The sequence below is a fragment of a genome, unplaced genomic scaffold (genome assembly GCF_019419815.1).
Source record: "Pyrus x bretschneideri cultivar Hongxiangsu unplaced genomic scaffold, Pyrus_bretschneideri_v1 Contig44, whole genome shotgun sequence".
Taxonomy (NCBI): Eukaryota; Viridiplantae; Streptophyta; class Magnoliopsida; order Rosales; family Rosaceae; genus Pyrus; species Pyrus x bretschneideri.
In genome coordinates, this window is record NW_025999768.1 from 3,249,706 (window position 1) to 3,273,246 (window position 23,541).

At 36.4% G+C, this 23,541-nt stretch overlaps 4 protein-coding genes across 5 annotated transcripts; all 4 read right to left on the reverse strand.

The window, feature by feature from the left end:
• Window positions 1-2,014: 2,014 nt before the first annotated feature.
• Window positions 2,015-3,539, reverse strand: LOC103953844 (protein RGF1 INDUCIBLE TRANSCRIPTION FACTOR 1). The gene is made up of 4 exons (XM_048566970.1): window positions 3,456-3,539; window positions 3,129-3,374; window positions 2,888-3,028; window positions 2,015-2,492 (listed from the first exon to the last, which is right to left on the reverse strand). The coding sequence occupies exons 1-4, from the start codon at window positions 3,456-3,458 to the stop codon at window positions 2,109-2,111; spliced, it is 774 nt and encodes a 257-aa protein (XP_048422927.1). The 5' UTR covers window positions 3,459-3,539; the 3' UTR covers window positions 2,015-2,108.
• A 5,096-nt stretch (window positions 3,540-8,635) lies between these two features.
• LOC103953843 (uncharacterized methyltransferase At2g41040, chloroplastic) lies at window positions 8,636-11,807 on the reverse strand. 2 transcript variants are annotated; one of them, XM_009365637.3, is made up of 7 exons: window positions 11,587-11,807; window positions 11,394-11,506; window positions 11,078-11,300; window positions 10,765-10,958; window positions 10,552-10,663; window positions 9,315-9,419; window positions 8,636-9,014 (listed from the first exon to the last, which is right to left on the reverse strand). In XM_009365637.3, the coding sequence occupies exons 1-7, from the start codon at window positions 11,743-11,745 to the stop codon at window positions 8,886-8,888; spliced, it is 1,035 nt and encodes a 344-aa protein (XP_009363912.2). In that variant the 5' UTR covers window positions 11,746-11,807; the 3' UTR covers window positions 8,636-8,885. The 2 variants fall into 2 exon arrangements, with proteins under 2 accessions (XP_009363912.2, XP_048423098.1); XM_048567141.1 differs by having other exon boundaries at window positions 8,636-9,029.
• Window positions 11,808-13,098: 1,291 nt separating this feature from the next.
• Window positions 13,099-16,432, reverse strand: LOC103953961. Its single transcript, XM_009365768.3, has 8 exons — window positions 15,646-16,432; window positions 15,322-15,503; window positions 14,923-15,207; window positions 14,774-14,832; window positions 14,644-14,680; window positions 14,490-14,561; window positions 14,100-14,394; window positions 13,099-13,645 (listed from the first exon to the last, which is right to left on the reverse strand). Exons 1-8 carry the CDS (start codon window positions 15,880-15,882, stop codon window positions 13,289-13,291), a joined length of 1,524 nt encoding a protein of 507 aa, XP_009364043.2. The 5' UTR covers window positions 15,883-16,432; the 3' UTR covers window positions 13,099-13,288.
• A 102-nt stretch (window positions 16,433-16,534) lies between these two features.
• LOC103953842 lies at window positions 16,535-19,989 on the reverse strand. The gene is made up of 9 exons (XM_048567400.1): window positions 19,741-19,989; window positions 19,443-19,630; window positions 18,519-18,700; window positions 18,113-18,397; window positions 17,977-18,035; window positions 17,847-17,886; window positions 17,673-17,744; window positions 17,203-17,527; window positions 16,535-17,103 (listed from the first exon to the last, which is right to left on the reverse strand). Exons 1-9 carry the CDS (start codon window positions 19,841-19,843, stop codon window positions 16,726-16,728), a joined length of 1,632 nt encoding a protein of 543 aa, XP_048423357.1. The 5' UTR covers window positions 19,844-19,989; the 3' UTR covers window positions 16,535-16,725.
• Window positions 19,990-23,541: the final 3,552 nt, after the last annotated feature.

Here is a 23,541-nt window from a genome sequence, read left to right on the forward strand (position 1 = left end):
TCCTAGTCATAAACACGATTATAATAATGATGAAGACTGCGAGGATGCTTTCACTTTTCAGGCATATTCACTCGGTTTATATATTTCCATCTTTTCATAGTTTTTTATTTTTCTACGGGTTTTGAATGTTTAGGGCTTCATATTCTGAATGGCGATATGAAACTCTATTTAAACATTCAAATTCTGAATGGCAATCTGAATGGTGAAGTTATCCAATGATTAAATAGATGAAGAAGTTACCTCTCTCATATCAATCGTATTCTTGATATTTCTTACTTATAGTTCAACGAAAACCCTAGAATATTTGTATTTGTTTTTAATGAAAAAGTTATCACAGAAGTTCTAGTTGCAGCATTAATGCAAACCCATTGCCTTCGAATAACCTCCAAACCCTAGGACTTCTAAGTGGCTGCTTAATACTTTTTGGGCTGCACATAAATGAGGCTCAATCTCTATGGGGCTTAAGTGAGACTTTCTACAGAAGATGCATGAAGTTTAATGCTATAAGAATTCACCAAAAAATACATTTGCATTACTCCTGAAACATTTATATTAAAATAATATTAAAACCTCATAAATATATTGTTGTAGTAAAAAAAAAAATATAAAAGAAGAGTAATGTTAACCATTTTTTGATACAACGATATTATAAAAAGTGAAGATATATATTCTACTTGGTAATTAGCTAATCATAATTAGGCATCAATTTTAACAAAAAAATTATACGTCTTCACTCTTTGTGTAAGTCGAACTTGAGATTTCTTACTTATAAATGAATAAAAGTACCTCTCAACCCTAATACAAATTAGTAATTTTTTATTTTTATTTTTTTGTTGACAACAGTTCATAAGCTCGAAAGAAAATGAAAGATTACATAAGAATATCATTAGGCCACGAGACTCCAGATCTATCTACAACTAGCAACCGACGACAAGAAGGAGGAGCTTGCTAAAAAAAAGACTGGACCCAAACTGTATGACAAACTCAAAGAAGCTAAATCATTAGTATCAAAAAAAAATTTCACGATAAATACAACGAATTTCACAAAACTAAATTTAATGGATAAGGTCACGGGATATTGTACAACTAATTAGTAATCTTTAACTAACTTCGGAGGATTACTAATTTTGTTATTAAGTATTGAATTTGTATCTTTGTAATTGAAAGATTGATCAGACCATTGATATACCACAATAGGTGCTACAAGATATCGTACAAATTAAGTTTTGATTATACTTGTTACGTAAAACCTAGGGTTATCACAGCTAGTCCCGGAAGGTTTGACTGGTCAAAATTAATTAAACTAAATTCTCTGTCTTTGTGGCCTCTCACACACGAAATGATGCACACAGGTACAATATTGTTTTATAATTACAGTCAAAGTCCAAGGAAGCCCATTTGGGCGGTACTCATTGAGGCCCTAAAATTGTGAATTACATAGAGTTGTGCAAAAACACGGCAAATGTACTGGTCTATACTTGAATTACGAGACATTTTTTAATGTGCTATGAACACATTACATTATATGGTATATAAGTTTTGTATTATAATATGTAGCGTATATTTGTATTTTGGGCACATTAAAAAATCTCTCTTAAACCACGGTCAGTAATGATAGCTTTACTACATATAAAACTTTTGCGCATACTCATACCATTCTTTTCATTCAAACAATAGTATAATTTGGGCTAAACCCTATACTTGACAATGCCCAGATCTATAATTATGAATTTACGTTTTAAAAAATAAAAAGTTAATTATTATTAAGTGAAGGAAGAATTTGAAAAAATTATATTAATTCAGGGCAAGGGAAGCACCTATATGATATTAGTGTATACAATTGGCAGTTTTTTAGTCTGGTATAAAATATGACATGGAAAAGAGTGATAAAATGTACAAAACAATAACTTGGAACTGGGAACCACGTGATCACCTTGAGACAAAACACCCCGACCAAGTGATTAATTAACAAAAATTAAACTTCACATTCGAGAAAGAAAGAGAGAGCTAATGCAATTATTTAATTAATCAAAGCATTTGAAGGGTTCAATTCAGTCAATTAAACGGAAAATTGTAATTGAGGTTTATTAAAATTTTTGTTGATTATGCTAACACAACGGAGATCTATGAGGAATGCGTTTTCTTCTACTGATCATGTTTGTGGCCATGTCCTCGTGGGAAACTTTATGAGCTGACCTTCCACATATTGACGCGTAATTAAGCCCGCTTCTCTTCTTTCTGACGACCTCATGATGCATGTATGCCATGTGCATGCTCATGCTCATGGTCTCAGACCCCCACGACTCTGATGATGATGAGCTCATCGGGTCATCGAGGTCCACAATTGTGGAATTAGGGTTGGTCTGATCGCTGGTCATCTCCTCGTCTCCCATGTCGGAAAGTGGAACTAAGAAGTCAGGACTCAGTTGAAGGGAGTTGCATGTTTTCAAGTAAGGAGAGAGGTCTTTCTTGAATTTAAGCAAGTAATCCACCTGATTAATCATTCCAATCAACATGTTCATTAATTAATTAAAAGTTTCAGTTTTCATGAATCAGATAAATTTTCAGCTAGATATATAAGTTATTTACATAAACCAGGTAAAATTTAGCTATATAAGTTCTGTTGTCACATAAAATATGGATGCAAACATTTTAGTAATTCATCTACATGCATGGAACAAATTAACGCCAAAAAGTAGGCAAAATATACTGGGATATTGGCTAAAATGATCAAAAATCAAATCTCAATGATTAACTGATCAAAACTAAAAATCGGTGACATAGCAATTAGATATCAATAACATAATGAAAAACTGATTATTTTGTAAATGGATCAAAAAAATGATAATTTTGGCCAATTTCCAAATATATTCGTAGTTTTCGTTACCTTGCAACCGAGAGAGCAATGGATATATGGCTCTTGAAGACTTCTATCACACGATGTGCAGTAGTTTCCGGAACCCTTGAATTGCCGATTTTGAGGTCTTTTCTGGATGAACACTACTTTGGCACTATTGATGGTATATGCCTAAAACCACAAACAAAGACTTCAAGTGTCAAACCAACTGATTTGCAATAGCAGAAGTCAATCAATTATAAGCTAGATTGATCATTTTTTTGGCAACAACCTGAACGTTGGAGCAGTCGATGAGCTTCTGAAGATCTTCCAATCGGACAACGTCATGGTAAACGTAACGGCGAATTTGAAGGAGCCTGTGGAATCGATGGGAGGGAAGACAATGGGGGCATATACTGATGCAACAATCCAAGCAGCAGACGTTTTTTTCGTTCTTTTTCGCAGTTTCGTGGAATGAGCAGCCGGCGAAGAACTTCTCGGTGTAAAGGGCATCCAACCATGCAGGCTTCTGAATTCCCTATCAAAACAGTTAAACTCAGTTACTCAAAAGACAATGAGAACTATGCAACAGAGAGATAGAGGGTGGACAGAGACAAACCATGATCACATAAACACTTGAAAGAGAGAGCCCCCCTTTGAGCTGTTACCAAGGCGGTGGTGTAAACAGGAAAGAGAGATGGAGATAGAGGGGGAGAGAGGGAGACCAAGGGATGGAGATAAGTGTATTTATTGAGCTTCACAAGAGAGGAAGGGTGTAATATTTATTCCTTGGGGAGGTACACAACATTTTGTCAATAGTGAGACACCTAACATGAGAGAGAGATGTTTGAGAGTCATCATTTTAGATCGCTAAAAACACTCTTGACAATGTTCGACAAAAAAGAAAATACTTGAAGTATTTTTTGGGAAAAGCACATGCTATGTGCGTAGGATTTAAGATTATGTAATTTTATAGAAAGCACTTTCAAGTATTTTTCAAAAAAGCAATTGCGTTTTTTATTAGAAGCAATTTTGAATAAAAGTGCTTTCTAAAATAGAATTTCCTAATGGACAGAGCGAGAAAGGAAGTAAGATATGAGGGGAACGTGGGCGCGGTTTCCGTGTCTCCCATTCTTTAAAAACCCTATAAACAAATGCTGCTCATCTCCTTGGCTGAAGAGCTCTAATGCTAAACTAACCAAGGCACCTTCTTGAAGGAGCTGCTCAGCCATTTTCTTACCTGTTTTTTCATTGATTCTCATCTCTTAGAATTGGTGAAATCAGTACAAACTAGCCACTTGTTGTAAAAACAAAACCATAAAATTACAGATATTTACCAGCCATCCCTGATAATATAGTTCCATCAGTCCATTCGTTGCGTTCCACTTTGTTGCTGTCAATAAGTCGGCTAATAAGTTCTTCTTTTTTCTGCTCACTTTTTATAAAATAAAAAACAAGTAGAGGAGAGCAGGAGAGCAGAAATTACGCATACCTTTTTCTTCCCTGATGCTTTTTGATGTCATTTCTGTAACTCACATCACTTGAAAGCTAAGTAATTAGGCCTTCAAAAAGAATGAAATTATGTATGATTAGCTTTAGATATTTTTACAATCGTATTTCGGTTTGATCATCTGAATGTTTCATTTAATTTGCAATCCATGTAACTAATCTAAGATACCATGTCTCAGTCTTTGTACTGGAGAGAGACTCATCAACATAAGAATGTTATCAAGGACGAAGTTAGAAATTTGTAAGAATGAGAGCATCGTCAAACAACAAGGTACAATTAAAAAACTCAAGAATTTACTGCACAAAACACTTATATATTAATCCATAAAGTTTTTCATCATACAACATCTTACAATATTCCTTGACGTGTTTTCATGTTTTAAAAGCGTTGCATGACAACATCATTACCAATACCATCAAATATCTCTCTACAAAAATAATTATGTTTTCATCATCTATTGATCTTCCATTCGATTTCTCAATCGATTCTTCAGAAATTTCATGCCCAAAATGCTCTTTCAACGGTGTCAGTAGCAACTAGAAAAGTTAGTGCTAATGTCACAAGCATGTAAACTAGCAGATACACCTTGTTTTTTTTCCACTAGACCATTTTTTCATTCGTAGTTTAATTAGGGCTTAGGAATTGGAATGCAACATTACACACACACACAAAATTGAGTGGGGACGGATGCCCCCTAGGCCCTATATATACAGCTCCGTCCTAAAATGTTATTGTATCCATATTTCAAATCAATTGTGCATTATATCTAGATTATTATGCCTTTTTTTTTTTTTTTTGGAAAAAGGATTATTATGCGTTTTAACTTTTTAATTTAAAGTTAATTGTATTTGTGTTGACTAGTATATTTCCAACGTACAATAATCCGTCTCTCGTAAGTGCCAACGTGTCTAGTGCACGTCAAGGTGCTTTTAATTTTCTTCTTCCAAGGCCCTAGTAAATTCCTTTTTACTAATTACCTTCCATTTTCTCTTTCCACACTTTATATTCTGTGAAAATATTAGCATGTCAAAAAACTTGCAGCTGTCTACTCATTGGCTTTTGATACCTCAACTATGGCTCATGTGACTTAAGGTGGTAAAAAGTTTGAAATCAGGGTAGTAGTACAGTAGCCTCCGAGGAATTAAACAGGGAAAGGTAATTCGTAAAGGAATTAAAGGATTGCTAATAACATTCTGGGCTCTCTTTTTATCCTACAATATTACAAGAGAATCGTAATCATCTACTTCTTAGGACACTACTTAAATATTTTTTATTTGGTTAAACTAAAAAGTAAAAGATTAAGATCATAGTGCAACATTGTAATATACAAAAGAAAGCAGACAAGTTAGATAAAATAAAAAAATCTAACTAACAAGGTCGGTATCATCCCCAGAACATTTCCTTTGCATCTGGCCAATACAATTGTATGGCAGCATGCCTAATCTGCTAATAACAGAGTCCCAAACAAGACATGTACGAGAAAAAACCCGGTTTTTAGGGAATGAAACATGTCAACAATCAATCAGCAACTCCACTAATCACAAGTCCTAGCCTGCAGCTTGCCTCAATAATAATGTTTATTTTTATTTTTTTACTTTTATGATTTTGCAGACAAACATTTGACAGACAAGCACAACTCATTAAGCACTAGTTAGAAAAACTAATGACCTAATTAATTAGAGGCTCCCCAGTGTGGTAATTTTGAGGAAGACCTTGCTCATTGTCCCTCTCAGCTCCAAACACGAGTTACCTTGGGGTTTGCAATGCCGATTGTACTAATCTTGTATCATTATTCCCTTTATACCCTTCATGCCTACCATTTAATTTTGAAAGAGAAATACTAGAGAGGCTTTTTTTTTAAAATGAATTTTAATGAAAGACTCACGGTACTGTTCATTTTACCGAAAAATCACATTTTTATACTAAAAAATCAATTCTGGTATTATTTACTTTACCTTTTATTTTGTCCTTATCATTAAAACTCAAAATTTTCAAATCATTTTTATTAGTTTTCCTTTTTAAAAAATGTGACTCTTCCTGAATTATTTGGCACCTCACAATTTAACATTATTCTCGTGCGAATATTATAAAATATTGTACCAAAAGCATAAGGTGGTAGGGAGTTCCACTTTTGAGAAAATCTCTTTCACATTTCTCATTTCGAAATTCTATGTCAGCATAATGTTATCATATGAATTAATAGTTGACAATCAATCATGCGTATGTAAATGCTTAACACTGTAATTAATTTTCTGTAGAGAGCTTTTCTCTTGAAGCTGGACATAAGCAAAACCATAATGGTATAAACATGTTCTCAAGATATTTCCTAAATTATAAATTTTGAAGTCTAGTCTCAAACCAGAAAACAAGAAAAATAATTCTTTTGAGGCAGTTCGGTTTGTCCTTTCTTTTCTCCTTTTCCCCCCTTCTTAAGCAAGGATTTGTAGGTATGTTGGAGGCCTGGAGCTTCCTGAATGGTAAAATGAAGTGCTAATTATCTACAGCTCCCATTCACTACTTAATGTGATGAGAAAGCTTTCTAACGATTAATCTCTAAAAATTATATGAAAGTTTGTTTAATAACTATTTCGTTTTTACTTTTAAATTTTGTTTTTGTGTTAGTGATACAAAGTAAATACACGAGAGAAATACGAGATATTTAAGAGTGAAGGAAGGATGATAGAGATGTGATAAGTAGATTAAATTTTGAAGGAAAGACACAAAGTCTAACCTAAAACAAAAACCATGTTGGTGTTTAAGCTCCATCCCCCTGCTTCATTGCTATTTTTTCTCATAGATTTTCTTCATATATTAAGCACAAAAATAAAACTAAAAATTAAATACAAAAATGATTATGGAACGAGCTCTGAAAATAATTTCCTATGACAATAGCCAACCACTCAGCTTAGCTTAGATGTCTACTATGACTGAATATTACCATCCACGTGTATGCTTGACGAAACGACACGACTAGCAAAACCCTAGCAGTTACAGCCAAAACAAAAAGAAGAAAGTAAGAAAGCTCATCACAGTCGCAGAACCAAAGAAAGAAAGGAGAGAAGAGGATGGCCATGGCCAACCCCACGTGCCATGAAAAGCAGAAAGGTATTATAGTAAGCAAAGAAGGTCACGTGCAAGGGATCCAAAGGAAACGCCTGGCTTTAAACCCTAGACAAATTTAAACTTGCAGTGTCCAAAAGCTTAAGTGTGTCTTGGGACTGGTCACTCTTACTGACCAACCAATAATTCCTCCTTTTGTCGTTCAAAACCTAAACGAGAAATATTTCTAAATTAATTGTCATGTGATGTACTATTTTACGTGTTATAACATAAGTGATGGATTAAGTTGATATGTTTCATTTTTAAAGTATTAAAAAAATGCACATTTATAATTTAAGTGAAAAATAGTAACATATGCTGATTATGTTCTGAATATACAGAAAAACCTTTTCTAATGGTGGTCAAAGGTCAAAGATTCAAAGTGAACAGGCTATTTAGAAGAACAAGTAGGGGTTGCGGGGTCAGCGGATGAGCCGCACGAGGGGATCTTCCTGCCCCTCTCTGCCCTGTGTGTCGTCTGAGTTAGTTCCATTTGCTTTGTTTGAAAAGGGTTTTCTTTATTTATTTGTCCAGCCACTTCACCATGCCCTATTATATATTCATGCCCTTACTTTTAAGTAATATATCTCACATGGAGCCTTTTTCCCCAAAGATTAATGCCTCAAGAGTCAAGATCTTGTGCGTCCAAAGACCAAGGCTACAATACAGCATGATGTACTGCAGTACTAGTTATATTCGAGGAGAAATTTTGAGTAGGGATTCTGTTTAGAACAACTCTCACGTAGAAACGAGATCAGTGTGAAGACAGATGAAATTAAAATAAAGGGAATTTTATTAGTTTGTGAGGTTGGTTGGACAAAACACATGGCATTTTCATATTTTTTTTAGAAAAATTCAAATTTATTGCTGAAATCTTGTCATAAACACAAAAGCTCAAGTAAATTGAGTTCAAGTCTTCTACTTACTATAATACCTTTTTGCTTTTAAAGAAAATGTTTTTGGGTGTTAAAGGCACTTGAATTGCTTTCTGCCAAAAACACTAGTTATGTGTTTCTTGCAGGAAGCATTTCTAGTGTTTTTCAAAAATTCACTTGCATTTTTGCTAAGGATTGATACTAAAAATATTTTCACCAAAAACGATTTTAACCATTTTAAAAGCACCTCCAAACTAGCCCTCAGATTAAACTGGCCATCAATCTGTCTTTACTATTCAGAAACCACTAATAGAGTTATTGATAATGTTAAGCACTGCTGCTATCATTCTTTATACAGTTAATAAAATACTTCTCCTTAACAATGATACTTTACATCTTCCCCAGATTACCCACCTTTTCAGGTTTTTGTATTCTTCTTTTCAAATGTTTAGATATGTTAGATATACTTACATATAAATACACTATACAACAGTTTCAACAAGATATATGATAAATACATGTACGGAAAAATGATGTTCAAACGGCTCAAACCTAGTTTAAACTCTTAAGGTTTCTGAGCAGAAAACATGATGAAAGCTTGTTGAACGTTGCTCGTGTAGTTGGTGAGACCGCATGATGCACACAAGTCCTCGATCTCCTCCTCCGTTAAATGGTTGTAGCCCTGAAGAGCCCTCTGCCACACCAACACCTTAAAATCAATATTTGTTTTAAGTTTATAACCACCCTTAAACAGACCCTAGCTCACTACTACTAATGAGTCGTCTCTGATGAAATTCAACTATTTGGATCACAGTAACGACTATCTTTTACTTCATTCGTGACAGATTTATACAGAACTAGAAATGAAATGTGGATATTACGCAATTGTTGTTTCGAACACACATTCTATGACTGGTATATACAGATAGAAAATTGACAGGTCTGAACCAAATCTATCATTGATCACATTTGGTAATCATTGATTAAGTATTACCTCTCTGAGTTGCCGGGTTATCCAGGGAGTAGATGGAGTATACCGCAGAAAAGTAGTTCCAACAAAGACTCCACCACTTCGTAATATGCGAGTTATTTCAGCAATCTGAAAATTAAATGAGATATGAGGTTGAAATTAATAGAAGCTTTGTTACATCCAAACACGTTTTAACGGAGTAAAACAATGAAAATTTTATGAGATTCTAATAGTTTATGACTTTCAGATGCAACAAATAGAGGTCCACCAGAGAACGGTGCTACAAGCAAACCACCGGATAGCTAATTTCATTAATTACACCTGAAAAGATGTAACTAGTATAGGAGACAAAGACAAGCAGATCAGAATCTGTGGTGTACTCTCTTTCTTCTATCGAAAACTGCACTGTGTTCCATATGAACTAACTCTGCAATGCGCCAATGGCACACATACTATGGCTTGTGCATTAATAGAAATCTTGTAATTCCACAAAAGCCGGAATCTTTTACCTAAAGGTTAGAATTCTGATTCCAATTGACCCGCATATGGTATAACTAAGATTGCTAGGTTCGTTAATCACTACCAATTGACCCGCATATAGTATAACTAAGATTGCTAGGTTCGTTAATCGCTACCTGCTCTCTCTCTTTTCCTTGTTGACAAGTTATGTACTGCTGGTAGCCTGTTAGAACACTCAGCTAATCTCCTAGCACATGGAGTCTCCCATCCAAAACACTCCACGCAATTCTAAGGGTTTGGCATTAGTATTCAAATCCGTGTCCAAACCCAAGTTGAAGAGCCACTAAGACAACACCCTTGGGTCTGACATGATTGATTTCCGGAAAGAACAGAAGAAACTTGACAGGTCAAAAGATATCATCCATCTATTTCTCACACACCATGGCACCACAAGATGCCTACCTCTTTTGGTCACTTGTAAAAGGCCCTGGGGTTTACTCACCTCTAAGGTTTACTCACTATTTCACATTTCATCTCATATTCCTAATTAACAATGAATCCAGAATCAAATGGTTCAACGCTTAGTTCCCCGTATGATTTTAGATCCACTCAGAGGATGTAACACGACACTTTCATGTGTTTAACGGTGTAAGACTATGCAGTTCATCCTCTGACTTTGCATACTACTAGCATCTCCGATTGCAATAAAAGGTAAAGGTAGCCAACACATTTTGTTTTAACGCACATAACAAAATCCTTTTGGGAGAAGAGAATCATAGGAATCACATGAAACGCAACTTACAGCATTGGAAGGAGAGGGCCAGCAATGCAATGCTGCGCCGGCATGGACAGCATGAACTGAACCCGAAGGGAACGGAAGCCTAGCAACATCCGCCCTCACAAGAGCAAGATTACTGCACTTATTCCAGTGAACCGTAAGCAATGATAAACATCTCATTTCACTACCAAAGACCACATAAACATTGATCACTCAGAAGAACAAACACAAACTTACGTATCTAAAAGAGTAGGATCCCTCTTAAAAAATTCATAACTCTGCCGGAGCATGTTCTCCGAAAAATCAAGTGCAACAACAGCAGAATATGTCCCGGATTTCGCAAACTTCCTCGAAAACAAGCCGCTCCCACAGCTCACATCCACCAAAACACCGCCTTCGGCGGATTTAAAGTAGTCCTGAGCCATCTTAAACTGCAAACCACATAAGAACCTAAACTTGCTAAGCAATCCAAAACTCAAAATTAAGCAACAAAACAAACCCAATTCACCAAAAACCGAGCAAAAAAAAGAATCCAAATTTGCTGATTTACCTCTTCATCGGGACCTGGAAATCCGCTGAGGTTAAAATTCTGGCGCCAACCCCTTTCATACAAGAAGGAAACGAGAGGGCTCCGGAACACCTCGGTCCGGATCGGTTGTACCTCAACGTACTCCTTCAACCCAGCAGTAACAGTAAGGTCCAAGTAAACGTCTTTACTCGAATACGACTTGTCGCATTTCCTGCACTTGAACCCCGACCTGTAAATTGCTCGCCTGCAAAATTTGCAAATCACAAAACGAAATCGAAACACTTACGACACCAATTTCAAGAAAAAGACCGAGGCTTTGTGTCGTACTGTTACTCACAGATTGAGACCCGGCGGCCCTTTTCGGATGAGTGGTTCGTAGCATACTGGGCAGGCAAGCAGCTCGAGGTCAACGCCGGAGCTTTGGATTTCCTCGGCCCTCGACCGCCGCTCCTGCAATATCGGAAACTCGAAATTTAGAAGGACAAAAATGGAAGCGGAAATTGAGGAGAGAGGGGAGGATGAGGCGGTACCGGTGGGAGAGTGACGGTGGAGGTGGCGCGAATGGGGTGAGAGTGATGGCGAGAGGGGAGACGGAGACGGGGATGGCGGAATTGAGAATTTCGATGGAGGGGAGAGTAGTTTCGGGATAGAAATGTTTGGTGGAGAGCGGACGAGGGTGTCGTCGCCATTGGAGATGTGGATTCTCAGCTTTTTTTTGAAATTGGCGGAGTGAGAGTTGTAACAGAAGAAAATTTGGCGGATGGAGAGACACGGAGGCAATATGACATCACTCTCAAACACGTGCGGGTCACATGCTAGCAGTATAAAAATGAATTTTATTGACCGAAAAAAATGTTTTTTTTGCCCCAGTTTTACTTAATAGTAATAGGGTTGGATCAAATTTCGCCTGTAAGTTTATCTTATGATGTGGATCTAAGTGCGGATAAAGGAAGATAAAGAGTGCGTTAGGTTTCCACAGCTGACATTTCGTTTTTTATATTGAATTCATATAATAATGGTTATTGGTTGTTATAATTAGACTGAATCAATTAAGAAAAAGTAATGAATGACTCAATTTTCATTCGAGCGTGACAACTCCAAAAAAAGCCCTGGATTTGGCAAATCTCCTGGAAAATAAACCGCTTCCACAGCTTAGATCCACAACTACAGCACTACGACCACCACCTTCAAGAGGGCCTTTTCGGATGAGGGGTTCGCAGCATACAGGGCATGCTAACAGCTCTATGCTATCGCTGGAGCTTTGAGTTTCGGGTTGGAAAGTAAGTAGGGAGCGTGCATTTCCGGTTTCTGTTGCTTGGTGAAGAGACGAAGAAGCCATTGTCACAAAAACTAGTACTACTTTACTTCTTGTTCTTCCCCAAAATAATGTGTTCATTTGTAAAAAGTTTACGTCGGTGTGGCCTTAATCTACACATGTCACAATCCGTGGACTTGGGAAATCTGCATTCTGCAGAAATCCCATGACCAAAAACATGTGTCTCAATCAATCCTTGGACTTGGGACCAAATCCCTCTCTCTCTCTCTCTCTCTCTAATTGTGACATTGGAGGATCTCTGCATTGTCACTTAGTACTACAATCTGGTGGTATTCCTCTTTACTTGTAAGTGAGAGGTCTTAGGTTCAATTATCGCCAAAGACGAATTTGAACCACATTATTACTAGCTCATTGTGAGGTTAAACACACCTCCTTCATCTTAGTGTAATTAATATCGTTTGTTAAAAAAAAAAAATATATGCATTGTGCCGCAGCAATTAATATGAAAACTTTGATGGTAATAAGATGGAGACCATATATTACATAGAAAATGATTTATGCACTTCCGCTTTCTTCTCTTGCATTTTATGTCTTTTTCTAGCCGTTGAATTAAATAGATTAAAGAAAAATTCGAGGGACACAAACAAAGAAAGAATTGCCAGAGGATGATATGCAAAAATCATTTTCATAAGTGCATATTTGAACCTAAAAAGTTCTTTTAGCTTTTAATCCATCACCTTTAGATTATAAGTTCACATATCCCATTTCTCTTCTAAAAATGACTACTGCATGATACAATAATCAAATCTTAAGATAATTACAAAAAACAGAACTTAAGATAAAATCACTCAAATCTACTTGCAAAAACGAAGATAAAACAGATTTAGAAAACTAATTAGATGCTTTATTACATACGAAAATCTTTAAAATAAACACCCTCCTTGTCTTGGAATTCCCTATATGGCTCTCTCCAGAAAGCAGTTTTCGATATAAAGACGACGCCTTCGTTCCCTCGCGTAGATAACCCAGAAGATCATTGAAAGCACCAGAGCTGCAGACATCATTGCCAAACCAATGTAAATCCAGCTGCTGTGTTTTTCCAAACCATGACACTTCCCACTGCTTATGTCTCTGAATGCATCCCTAACAGATCTGCAGGATTGCAGATTCGTCAAGAATTTATCGTAACCGTAGAGTACGTAGCTCAGATTTGCTGTAGTTTCCATTTGTCCGTACAATGTGGGAGTCAGCCAGCTGCCCGGTTTTGTACAAGTACCAGCCTTTGAAACCTCACACACATATTTCTTCCACACCTGCTCAGAAAAAAAATGCCGGTCTTAGGGTATATGCAGATAGCACAAATTTTTCAAGAAAGCACTTTTAGGAGAAGCAAGTTCTTTTTCAGAATGCACTTGGAAGTGCTTCCTAAGGTATGTTCAAACAACACTTCCAAGTTCTTTTACAACCCTAGAACATTTCAACTCTTTTTTGCCAAACATTGTCTGAAGAGCTAGTCTTGTTTGGAAGTCCTTTTAAATGGTTAAAAGTTCTTATGAATGATCAAAAGAACTTTAATCTAGTGCTTCTGGATTTGAACAGCACATGAAAGTAGTTTCTAACATATGCACTTGCAAGTGTATTTTTAAGCAAGCACTTAAAAAGTTTTATTAAAAATTTGACATGCTTCTATAGATGCGCTTGCAGTGAAAACACTTAGGAGTAGAAGATGCAGGCTTCAATTTTAGATACTTATATAATTTGTGTTACCTGCGTGGCATTTTGCAGTGGCACTTCACCGGAGATACAATGTCGGTCGACGAGATTTGAATGGAAAGGGTTGCAAAGAAGAGGTACTGATCTATCTGACTGATTATCGACATTCGAAGCATTGGTTATGACATGGTTAACCACAGTAACAAGCTGGAAGGTTGCATCCTTGGTGCGCAACGCAGCCTCCTGGGCAGTAGCATTGTCCACACATGGGAGTATATCGTCAAATGCAGTATGAGGTTCAGGGTTCTGAACCCATTCATCCATGGCGACGCATGCATCTCCAACCGCACTATGCAACATAGGAAAAGAAGTCACATGGAGGACAAGCTGAAAATTAACTTCTAAACTAGAAATGCTTCCTACAAAAGCAGTGACAAACTGTACTTGTGGAGGACAACAAATGCACCGCACAATATGAACGCTAACGTGACAAGAATCCACCCGACAATCACCAAGCTGCACACAAATGAAATGTTTGAGGACTTTCTTGTCAAGCAAGCAAATAAAGAGCAAAGATTTCATGGTTTTTATCACTTACATGTGTACACCAACTTGCTTCCCTAGGATCGAAAATACTGCAACAAGTAGTACAACGTGATTAAATGCCAATTAATACTCGAGTTCTCGAAATTAATTCCTCCTAAATTGAAAGAAAATAAAAGACTTACAAATTCCAAGCAGGGCCAGAAAGATCATAGCTGCAACAAGGTTAATGAGAAGGATCCTCCTGCAAAACATTGTAGCAAATACATATGTTATATAATCCAAACAATTGTCCGATTAATTTCAAGAGCTTGTAGAATATATATCTATTTACATGGTATTCAAGCTATCTTTTATAGTCTTTAAATTCTTTTTTGTTCTATCAGAAAGTGTAGCTGCAGAAGCGTCAATTTTTGTTAAGATATTGTCAATTTTCTTCTGGACATCTGCTGGCAGAAACACAGCATCAACTCCAATCCGCTTAGCTGCACTGAGATTATATGACACATTCCTGAGCTTTGCAGCATTTGTATTTGCCTGACTAACAACATGGTTCAGCGCATCGGTTGAACTTCCCTGGAACTTTCCTTGACCGGAGAACAGAACAATGAATCCAACGCTGGAATAGACGGTGCAAACGGTAAACAAAATCATCAGTTCATACAAATCACAGGCAAAAATTGTCCGTGCACGTTAGATGTGTGTGCGCTCACGCGTAAGGAGAGAGACATACATTGCGGCAAGGGTGAAGAAAACGAGGAAGATGGGAGAGAGAGCATAAGCTCTTCTAGAATAACCGTAAGGCTCTTTAGGGCGACAGAAGTTGCAGATACAGGTTAGGCACAAGCTTATCGCGAATATCTTGAACCATACGACAGCAATGACAAGGAAGGGCGTCGCGGTATAGTTAACAGACTGCATCATAAATTCGTAATCAATTTGCAAAAATATTCATTACGCAACATGATCAACACAATGTCCCAAACAAGTACATATGAATAGTCATTCATAAGTTTTCATAGAAACCGAAATAATAAGAAGTACAAAGAAAACTCACAGCCCAGTAATGCTCATTGCTTATGTTCCAGCCACCTGTGTATCTCTTAAATCCGTCACGAGGGTCTTTCCGGCGTGTCCTCTCCCTAGACAATATTGTCAGAGGTGCGTTTCGGGGAGTTTTTTCTTCTGCTAGAGACCTTCTTGTGCCCCAAGTCACCACCACCCCACCATGCTCTCTCTGATCACCACCCTCCCCTACAATGCCAACACGAGCACAAACCGTAAACAAACACATTAAAGATCAAAATATAACACAAAAGGAAGCATTTTCGGCAACGAAAAGAGACTAAAGCAGCTGCGATACAGCACCTGTTGTTTGCAAAGTGTCACAGTTTCCGAAACCGAAAGAAATGAAGAAGGAAAGGGAGAGAAAAAGAAGCAACGTTTTTGATGTGAAGCATAACATTTTTTACCACTCAGAGAAATGGATGGAGAAAATACAACTGATCAGTTGAAGTGAATTTGAAGGAACCCAGATAGCAAATATTGAAGATGCTTTTTTTTTTTTTACAGTTCTACTTGGATAAGATCCCTTCAACGATCCTAAGATTTCAACTGCTTTTTTGTACTCCACCCTCCACTACTCCCACTACTTACTGAGTTTAACCGCAACATGGAGAGAGAGAGAGAGAGAGAGAGAGAGAGAGAGACTTTTGTTTGATGATATGTGTTGAATTATCTGCACTCTCCACAAAAAGAGTTTAATTGCACGGATATTTAGGATTTTGTTTGGTTTTAATTTGACCATGGTCAATGAGAGTATATATAAGAACGTGTGGTGCTGACAAAAAAACGCGCATGCAAAGAGGCTAGTATATTTGGTTCGCGGCAGTTAGATTGTAAAGGGCATTGTTTATCTGGACTTCTAAAATGTAATAGAACTAGTGTAATAGAATGACAGCTCCGAAATATTACTGCTTTGTCTAATGGAGTTTCTGAGGAAGCACAAATGAGTACTGCATAGTAATAAAACCAAACCACAATGTACAAAAGAACTCCGAAGGTAAAATCACTCGAATGTACATGGACGAAAACATATTTTTACCCAAGTTCGATGCCCACTTATACATGGAAACCTTTAAGCACCCTTGTCTTCGAATTCCTCGGCGGCTTTAGCAGATGCAAACTTTTTAGTGTACACTCGATGCCTTCGCTCCCTTGCATAGATCACCCAGAAGATCAGTGACAACATCACGGCTGCAGATACCATTACTAAGCCAATGTAGATCCACTCACTATGTTTTCGCAGACTAGGACAATTGTTTTTACTTATGTCGGTGAACGTAACCCTAACAAATGTGCAGTCTTGCAGATCAACCAGGAATGGACCGTAACGATACAGACCATAACTCACGTTTCTTGCAGCTTCCATTTGGCTATAGATGATTGGATTCAACCGGCCAACTGTCCTACAGATACCAGTTGCAGAAGCCTCGCAGACATAACGCTTCCATACCTGCTTGAAACAAAAAATGCGAATCTTAGTAGTTTTTACTGAACTAACAGAAAGATGTAGGAAATGTTTATATCAACTTCGATGCTTCATTTATATTACCTGGGTGGCATTTTTCAGTTCCACCTCACCAGGGGCACACTGTCGATCCGAGAGGTCAGAATTGAAAGGGTTGCAAAGAACAGGTAGTCGTGGGCCAGACTGATTAAAATATACAGGTCCGGCAATAGGTGGATAATTAACGTTTGAGACATTGTTGACGACACGATTAACCACAGTAACAAGTTGGTGGGTTACATCCTTGGCCTGTATCGCAGTCTGTTGGGCAGTAGCATTGTCCACACATGGGAGGATATCATCCAATGCAGTGTGAGATGTGGGATTCTGGACCCACTCATCCATGGAAACACATGAATCTGCAACCACACTATATACATAGGACGAGAAGTTAGAGGAACAGAAGACAGATTAGAAAACAACAGAACAGAACAGTCATCAGCTAGACCCAATGACACGAACATAGGTGCGACTTAGAAAGTAATATGATGTGATCATAGCCAAATAGTACTTACTTATGGAGAAGGAGAAATACACCGCATAATATGAATGTACCCGCAACAAGAACCCACCCAACAATCACCAAACTGCATAAAAGAGGTAAGTGGATGTGAACAAATGTTTGAGGACTAGGATACAAATGCTTCCAAAATTCGAAGATGTTAAAATAAAAAGGAAACAGCTTTCACTTACAAGTATACAAGGCTTGCCACCCGAAAATGGAAAACACTGCAAGTAGTAAAAAGAAGAAAAATATAAGAATAATAGTCAAATCTTCAAAATCTGTGCCTCTAATCAAAGGAAAGTGAAAAGACTAACCAAATCCAAGGAAGGCCAAAAAGAGCATAACAGCAGCAACAATAATGAGAGCCAGTCCCCTGCAATATATAGCGAGAGACAAATATTACACACAGCATTGTGAGCACAAGTTCCAGAGCTTTTAGAACATACTTACACGCTATCCAAGACATCTTGTATACTCTTAGAATTCTTTTCACTTTTATCATCAAGTGTACTGGAAGCAGAGTCGAGCTTTGTCATAATATTGTCAATGTTACTCTGAACGTCGGAAGGCAGAAATACAGAGTCAACCCCAATCCGCTTAGCTGCACCAAGATAACCTGACAAATTCCTGAGGCTTTCAACAGTCTTATCAGCTTGACTCACAACATAATCCAACGTCTTTGTTGTGCTGCTGTGGAACTTTCCCTGACCAGTGTACAGAACAATGCATCCAACACTATGGACCAAGATAAAAATTAAAGGATGTCATCAGTTCACAAAAAAAAATATAGTACTTGTCCATTGGTGTCAAATATAGTTACTATGAACTGTGGAGAGAGGGAGGGAGAGAGACTTGCATTGCCGCAAGGGTGAACAAAATAAGTAGGATGAGGGAGAGAGCATAGCATGTTCTAGAATAACCATAAGGCTCCCGTGGACAACAGCAGTAACAGAGACAGATAAGGGACAAGCTCAGCCCAAAAATCACAAACCAGACAGCAGCAATGGCAAAGAAGGGAACCGCAGTGAAACCAACAGACTGCATAAAAAATTAATAACCAATGTTAGCATACCGTTCAGATACATATTAAATATACATTCCAATCTCCAAACAAAGTCCAAAAGAAAAAGGTAAAAAAGGATTTGAGAATCAACGAAAAGATATGATATCATAATTAGTCAATGGATAACATTCTTGGAAGCATTCAAGGCCTGCATAAAGACAGGATACCGCACAAAAATAATTTATTCATGAACAATATAATGACAGAGTTCAAGACCTGCATCTTTTAAGTATAAAGACATGGTCTTTCTTTGTAAGCATAAAAATCAATGGAAAGACAATTAGATACCAAATTAGTTTTAAACAAAGCCACAATGTAAGTTAAAAATCAAAAAATAATGTTGTGATTGCATTAATCTGCAGAAAAAATATGCTACAATTCATAGTTGGGGTGCAGAGAGGGGTATGGTTCATCGTTTGATTCTAAGTGCGAGGAACATGAGCTCGGGTGCCTCCGGCCCTCCAAGGACTTTCAGCTGAGGAAAAATTCATACCCCAGCAGATATAGAATGGCATTTGCTTGGAAAGTCCAAGTCTTCATCCAATTAGGTTCTTAAGGAACATTTAGTATAATTAAATCATCCATCACAGCAGCAAAACACCCCCAAAAACAACAGAATTATACCATAGCTCATAAATTCAGAAAAACCCAAATCACAAAAATAACAAAAAAACAGCCAAATTATAAAACTTAATCAAAAGAGTTGAGAGAACTCACAGCCCAGTAATGCTCATTGCTGATATTCCACCCACCATTATATTTATTAAAACTATCAAGTGGGTCCCTCCTGCGCGTCCTCTCCTCAGCCAACAGCAGAGACGAGTTCTGGGCAGTTCCGCTTGCAAGCGACCTCCTTGTTTCCCATACTACCGACCCACCAGCATCATCATCCCCTCTCCCACCACCTGAAACAATCACAAGAGTAACCCCAAATTCAAGATTCAAAATCCCATTTCCTCAAAGAACAAAAGAAGAAAAAAAAAAAAAAAAAACTGTTTCAGAAACCCCACTGTACCTGTGTGGGAAATGCGAGAGCTTGCTGAAGTGAAAGCAACGAGGAGGCAAAAACTGAGAAAAAGGAGCAACCTTTTTGGTGGGTTCGATCTAAAACCAGGCATTTTGAATTGGGTTTTTGAGTTTTTAGATTGCAGACGAAGAAATTTTCCAGAAGGATAGAGGAAACGTTTCGGAAATTATCAGAGGAAAGCCGCGTCCATTTGCTTATATCCGTTTGCTCAACGAGAGAGAGAGAGAGAAAGTGTGAGAGAGATATGTGTGTATATATATATATGATAATTTACTACTGTTTTTCTTTCAAGCTGTGTTCTCGTGGTCCTTTCGATTTCCACGGACAGTAACGGGCACTGACTCGCAAAAATGAACTCTGTCGGCGTTTTTATCATGACGAAAATGCCCCTTTTATATTTTTCTCTGTTTCTCATTTAGATTTTAATTATTTTATGTAGAAAGAATATTTTTTAGAATTACTTTTGTTTGCATTGTTTTTGGGAATAAAATGTTGCGAATAACAGTGTATTTGAAATATTTAAACATTGCGAATAAGTGTGGTACGTCACATATCATTATATAATTAAAGAGATATTTGTAAAAATATATATATTTTTTCAATTGTATAATGACATATAATGTACCGTCTATACTCTAAGTTCAATAAAAATTTTCTTGTAAAATAACAAAATTAATTACTCAGGTTTTCAAATGTAAAATTGGACATAAACACTATCATTTAAAAGCAAATCTTGTTTTATAAGTGACAAGACTCACAACCACCCTCTTTTTGACAAAAAAAAAAAAAAAAAACACTATCAAAATTAATTACTGAGGTTTTCAATTATATAATGACATGTAATGTACCATCTATACTTTGATCTCAATAAAAAAATTTCGTAAAATAACAAAATTAATTACTCAGGTTTTCAAAGACATAAACACTATCATTTAAAAGCAAATCTTGTTTTATAAGTGACAAGACTCACAACCACCCTCTCTTTTGACAAAAACAAAAAAAAATCAAAGGATCTGCTTTACTTTAAGAATTTTTTTTTTCCTTTTCTTAATATACCAATTATAATGTGTGTGTTTTGGTAAATGTATGATTTATTGGAAAAAAAATTCAATATGTGAAAACACGATCTTGTACATCAAGTGTAATAATATAATTAGTTAGAAACTTGAAAAAAATATTATGATACTTGATATATCGGCAGTGTTCCTAACATACTGAGAATCTTCTATTTATTGTGGCTCAAAATATCTAATTAATTACTGCTTCAGTAGGTGGCCAATGTTTCTGATAAAACAGCAGTCCTGATATATTGATTAGAGAAGAAGAAATTGGACAAAGGTAATGAAAATTTGATCAAATTAGTGGAGCGTGACGTGTGTTTGCCTTATTGAAGTTCAAGAAATTTTGTACGAAGCAGGAATTTGTAGCTCAGTTGTTAGGAATATTTATCATTGAGCTAAGGTTTCGAGTTCAATTTCTCATCCTTCGATATTGTTTTTACAGTAAAAATAATTTTCCCTATAATACTAAGAGGATTGTATTCAATTAGGATTATGTGAGATTTTAAAGGAGTTTGAAAATTCAGGGGTATTCAATTAAGATTTTAATTGAATCAGTCAGATGCAGGTTGTATTCAATTTATATTTATAAAAAGTCATTCAAAGTCTGGTGATATTCAATCCATATTCTTAGATTGACTTTCCAAATCTGTGAGTATTTTAAAAGTCATGAAATTTATTGGATTCAATAAATTTATTGATTTTGATGTATTATAAAGCGTGAGGTGTAAATATCAAAGGCTCTCACAAATCAGGCACCCTCCTCCATATTTCAACTTGATTTCTCCTTCAAACCCGACCACAGAATACTAACAACTTCTTCAAAATCCTTTCTCTCGGTAATACACACAATATGCTATGTGTTTTTCTCAATGATTCATTATGAGTATGAAAATTTTGATTACATAATTTTTCTTTTTATTTCTGCGATTTTATAACTTGCAAAACAAGGACTCAACAATTTTATCAATCATGTCTTGGAATCCAGGTTTTACATGATTTTTCATCTAGCTTGTCAAATTTTAACAATGATTCATAACCCTTTTGGATTAATGTGTGTTTGCTTAAAAATTAATGTCAGTGCTAGCTTCGTCTAATTTCGAAATGGGAGATTTACCTCAAGGAAGGGGCAAACAGTATAACCAATGGTCCTCCATAGAAAGCAAAAGTTTGTTAGAACTAATGGTTGATGCTGCCAAGTGAGGATGGTGTGATGCTAATGGTTCGTTTAACAAGCAATTAGTAGAAACGAGGATATTTTCTGTTCTTAATGAAAAATTTGGGTGCAACAAAAATTATAGTCAATATACGAGTCGGCTGAGATGGATGAAGCAACAATATCAACATAATTCTAAATTTTTGGCAGACCCAGGTTGTCACATCTAGACCCGAGCTCCCACCATATTCTGAGTTCGACTCCACCGTAGCACAATATTGTCCGCTTTGAGCCCCGACCACGCCCTCACAGTTTTGTTTCTGGGTGGTCGGGGCCCAAAGCGAACAATATCGTGCTACGATGGAGTCGAGCTCGGGATGTGGTGGGGGCTCGGGTCAGGATGTGACACAGATGACAAAGTCTCAAGGTATATTGTGTTTTTCTTTGCTTGGTTTGGATAGTTAGAGCTCAAAAGAAAAGTAAAAAAAAAATGAATAATTTGAGAGGCAAAAGTTTAGCCGACCATATAATACGTGCAAGAATTGAATGTGTGGCTTGCATTCCAATAAGTTCAATAAAGATTTTACTCTTATTCGGAAAAAAAAAAAAATAGCTCAATGAGTCTATTAAACTTCATAAAAATCTATTGAACTTCACAAAGGAATTCATATCAAATATTTTTACAATGCACCGGCTTCTATGTGAATCAATTAAAATCCATGAAATTCATGGAAGTCAATAATTACATTAAACTCTATCAGATTCTTGGTTGAATACACTCTCTTAAGTAGTTAGTCAAGTTGTTCAAAGTCTGAATCTTCCTATGTATTATTAGAAATTATTGAATATAATGGTTCTTTATAGCAAATGAAGAGGGTATAATTGCTATTAAACTTGAATGTGGACCATCACAAACACATGATAATTATATTTGACGTGTTCAAAAAAATTAGAGCCGTAAATTAACCAAATATTAACTCGAAAACGTGATTGGAGTGATATATATATATATATATTGGTAAAAATAAATGTTTGATGTGTTTGTAAAATTAAGAACAAGAATGAAACAAATACTACGCAAACATTCAAGGAATCAATATTTTTTCGGATCTCGCGGTTCAGAGCCCATGACAGAATAAATGAACAACTCTTTTTAAATTTTACAACTCCTAATTATTCATCTTACTGGCGCATCTCATAAACATCATGTGCTCATATTTCTCTCTCAATTTTTTCAAACAAACAAATTATGTGCTCCGTCACTTCCGACCGCAGAATTTAGAGATAATTTGAATTAACATTCAAGACGTATGAATTGTGTGGTGGTGAATATATATATATATATATATATATATATATATATATATATAGAGTTGAATTGGGGCCATTTCTTTTTGTGGTCGAGTCCATAGTGGTCGAATTGGGTGACAGCCAAAATCTTATCAATAAGATCATTTGGACGTTAGCAACTTTAAGATGAAATCTCTGTCTTTTTTATTCCAAGCCGATATCATATCTTACTTTGATTTACGGAAAAAGAAAATAACTAAACTTGAGTGTAAAGCGTCTTATTCA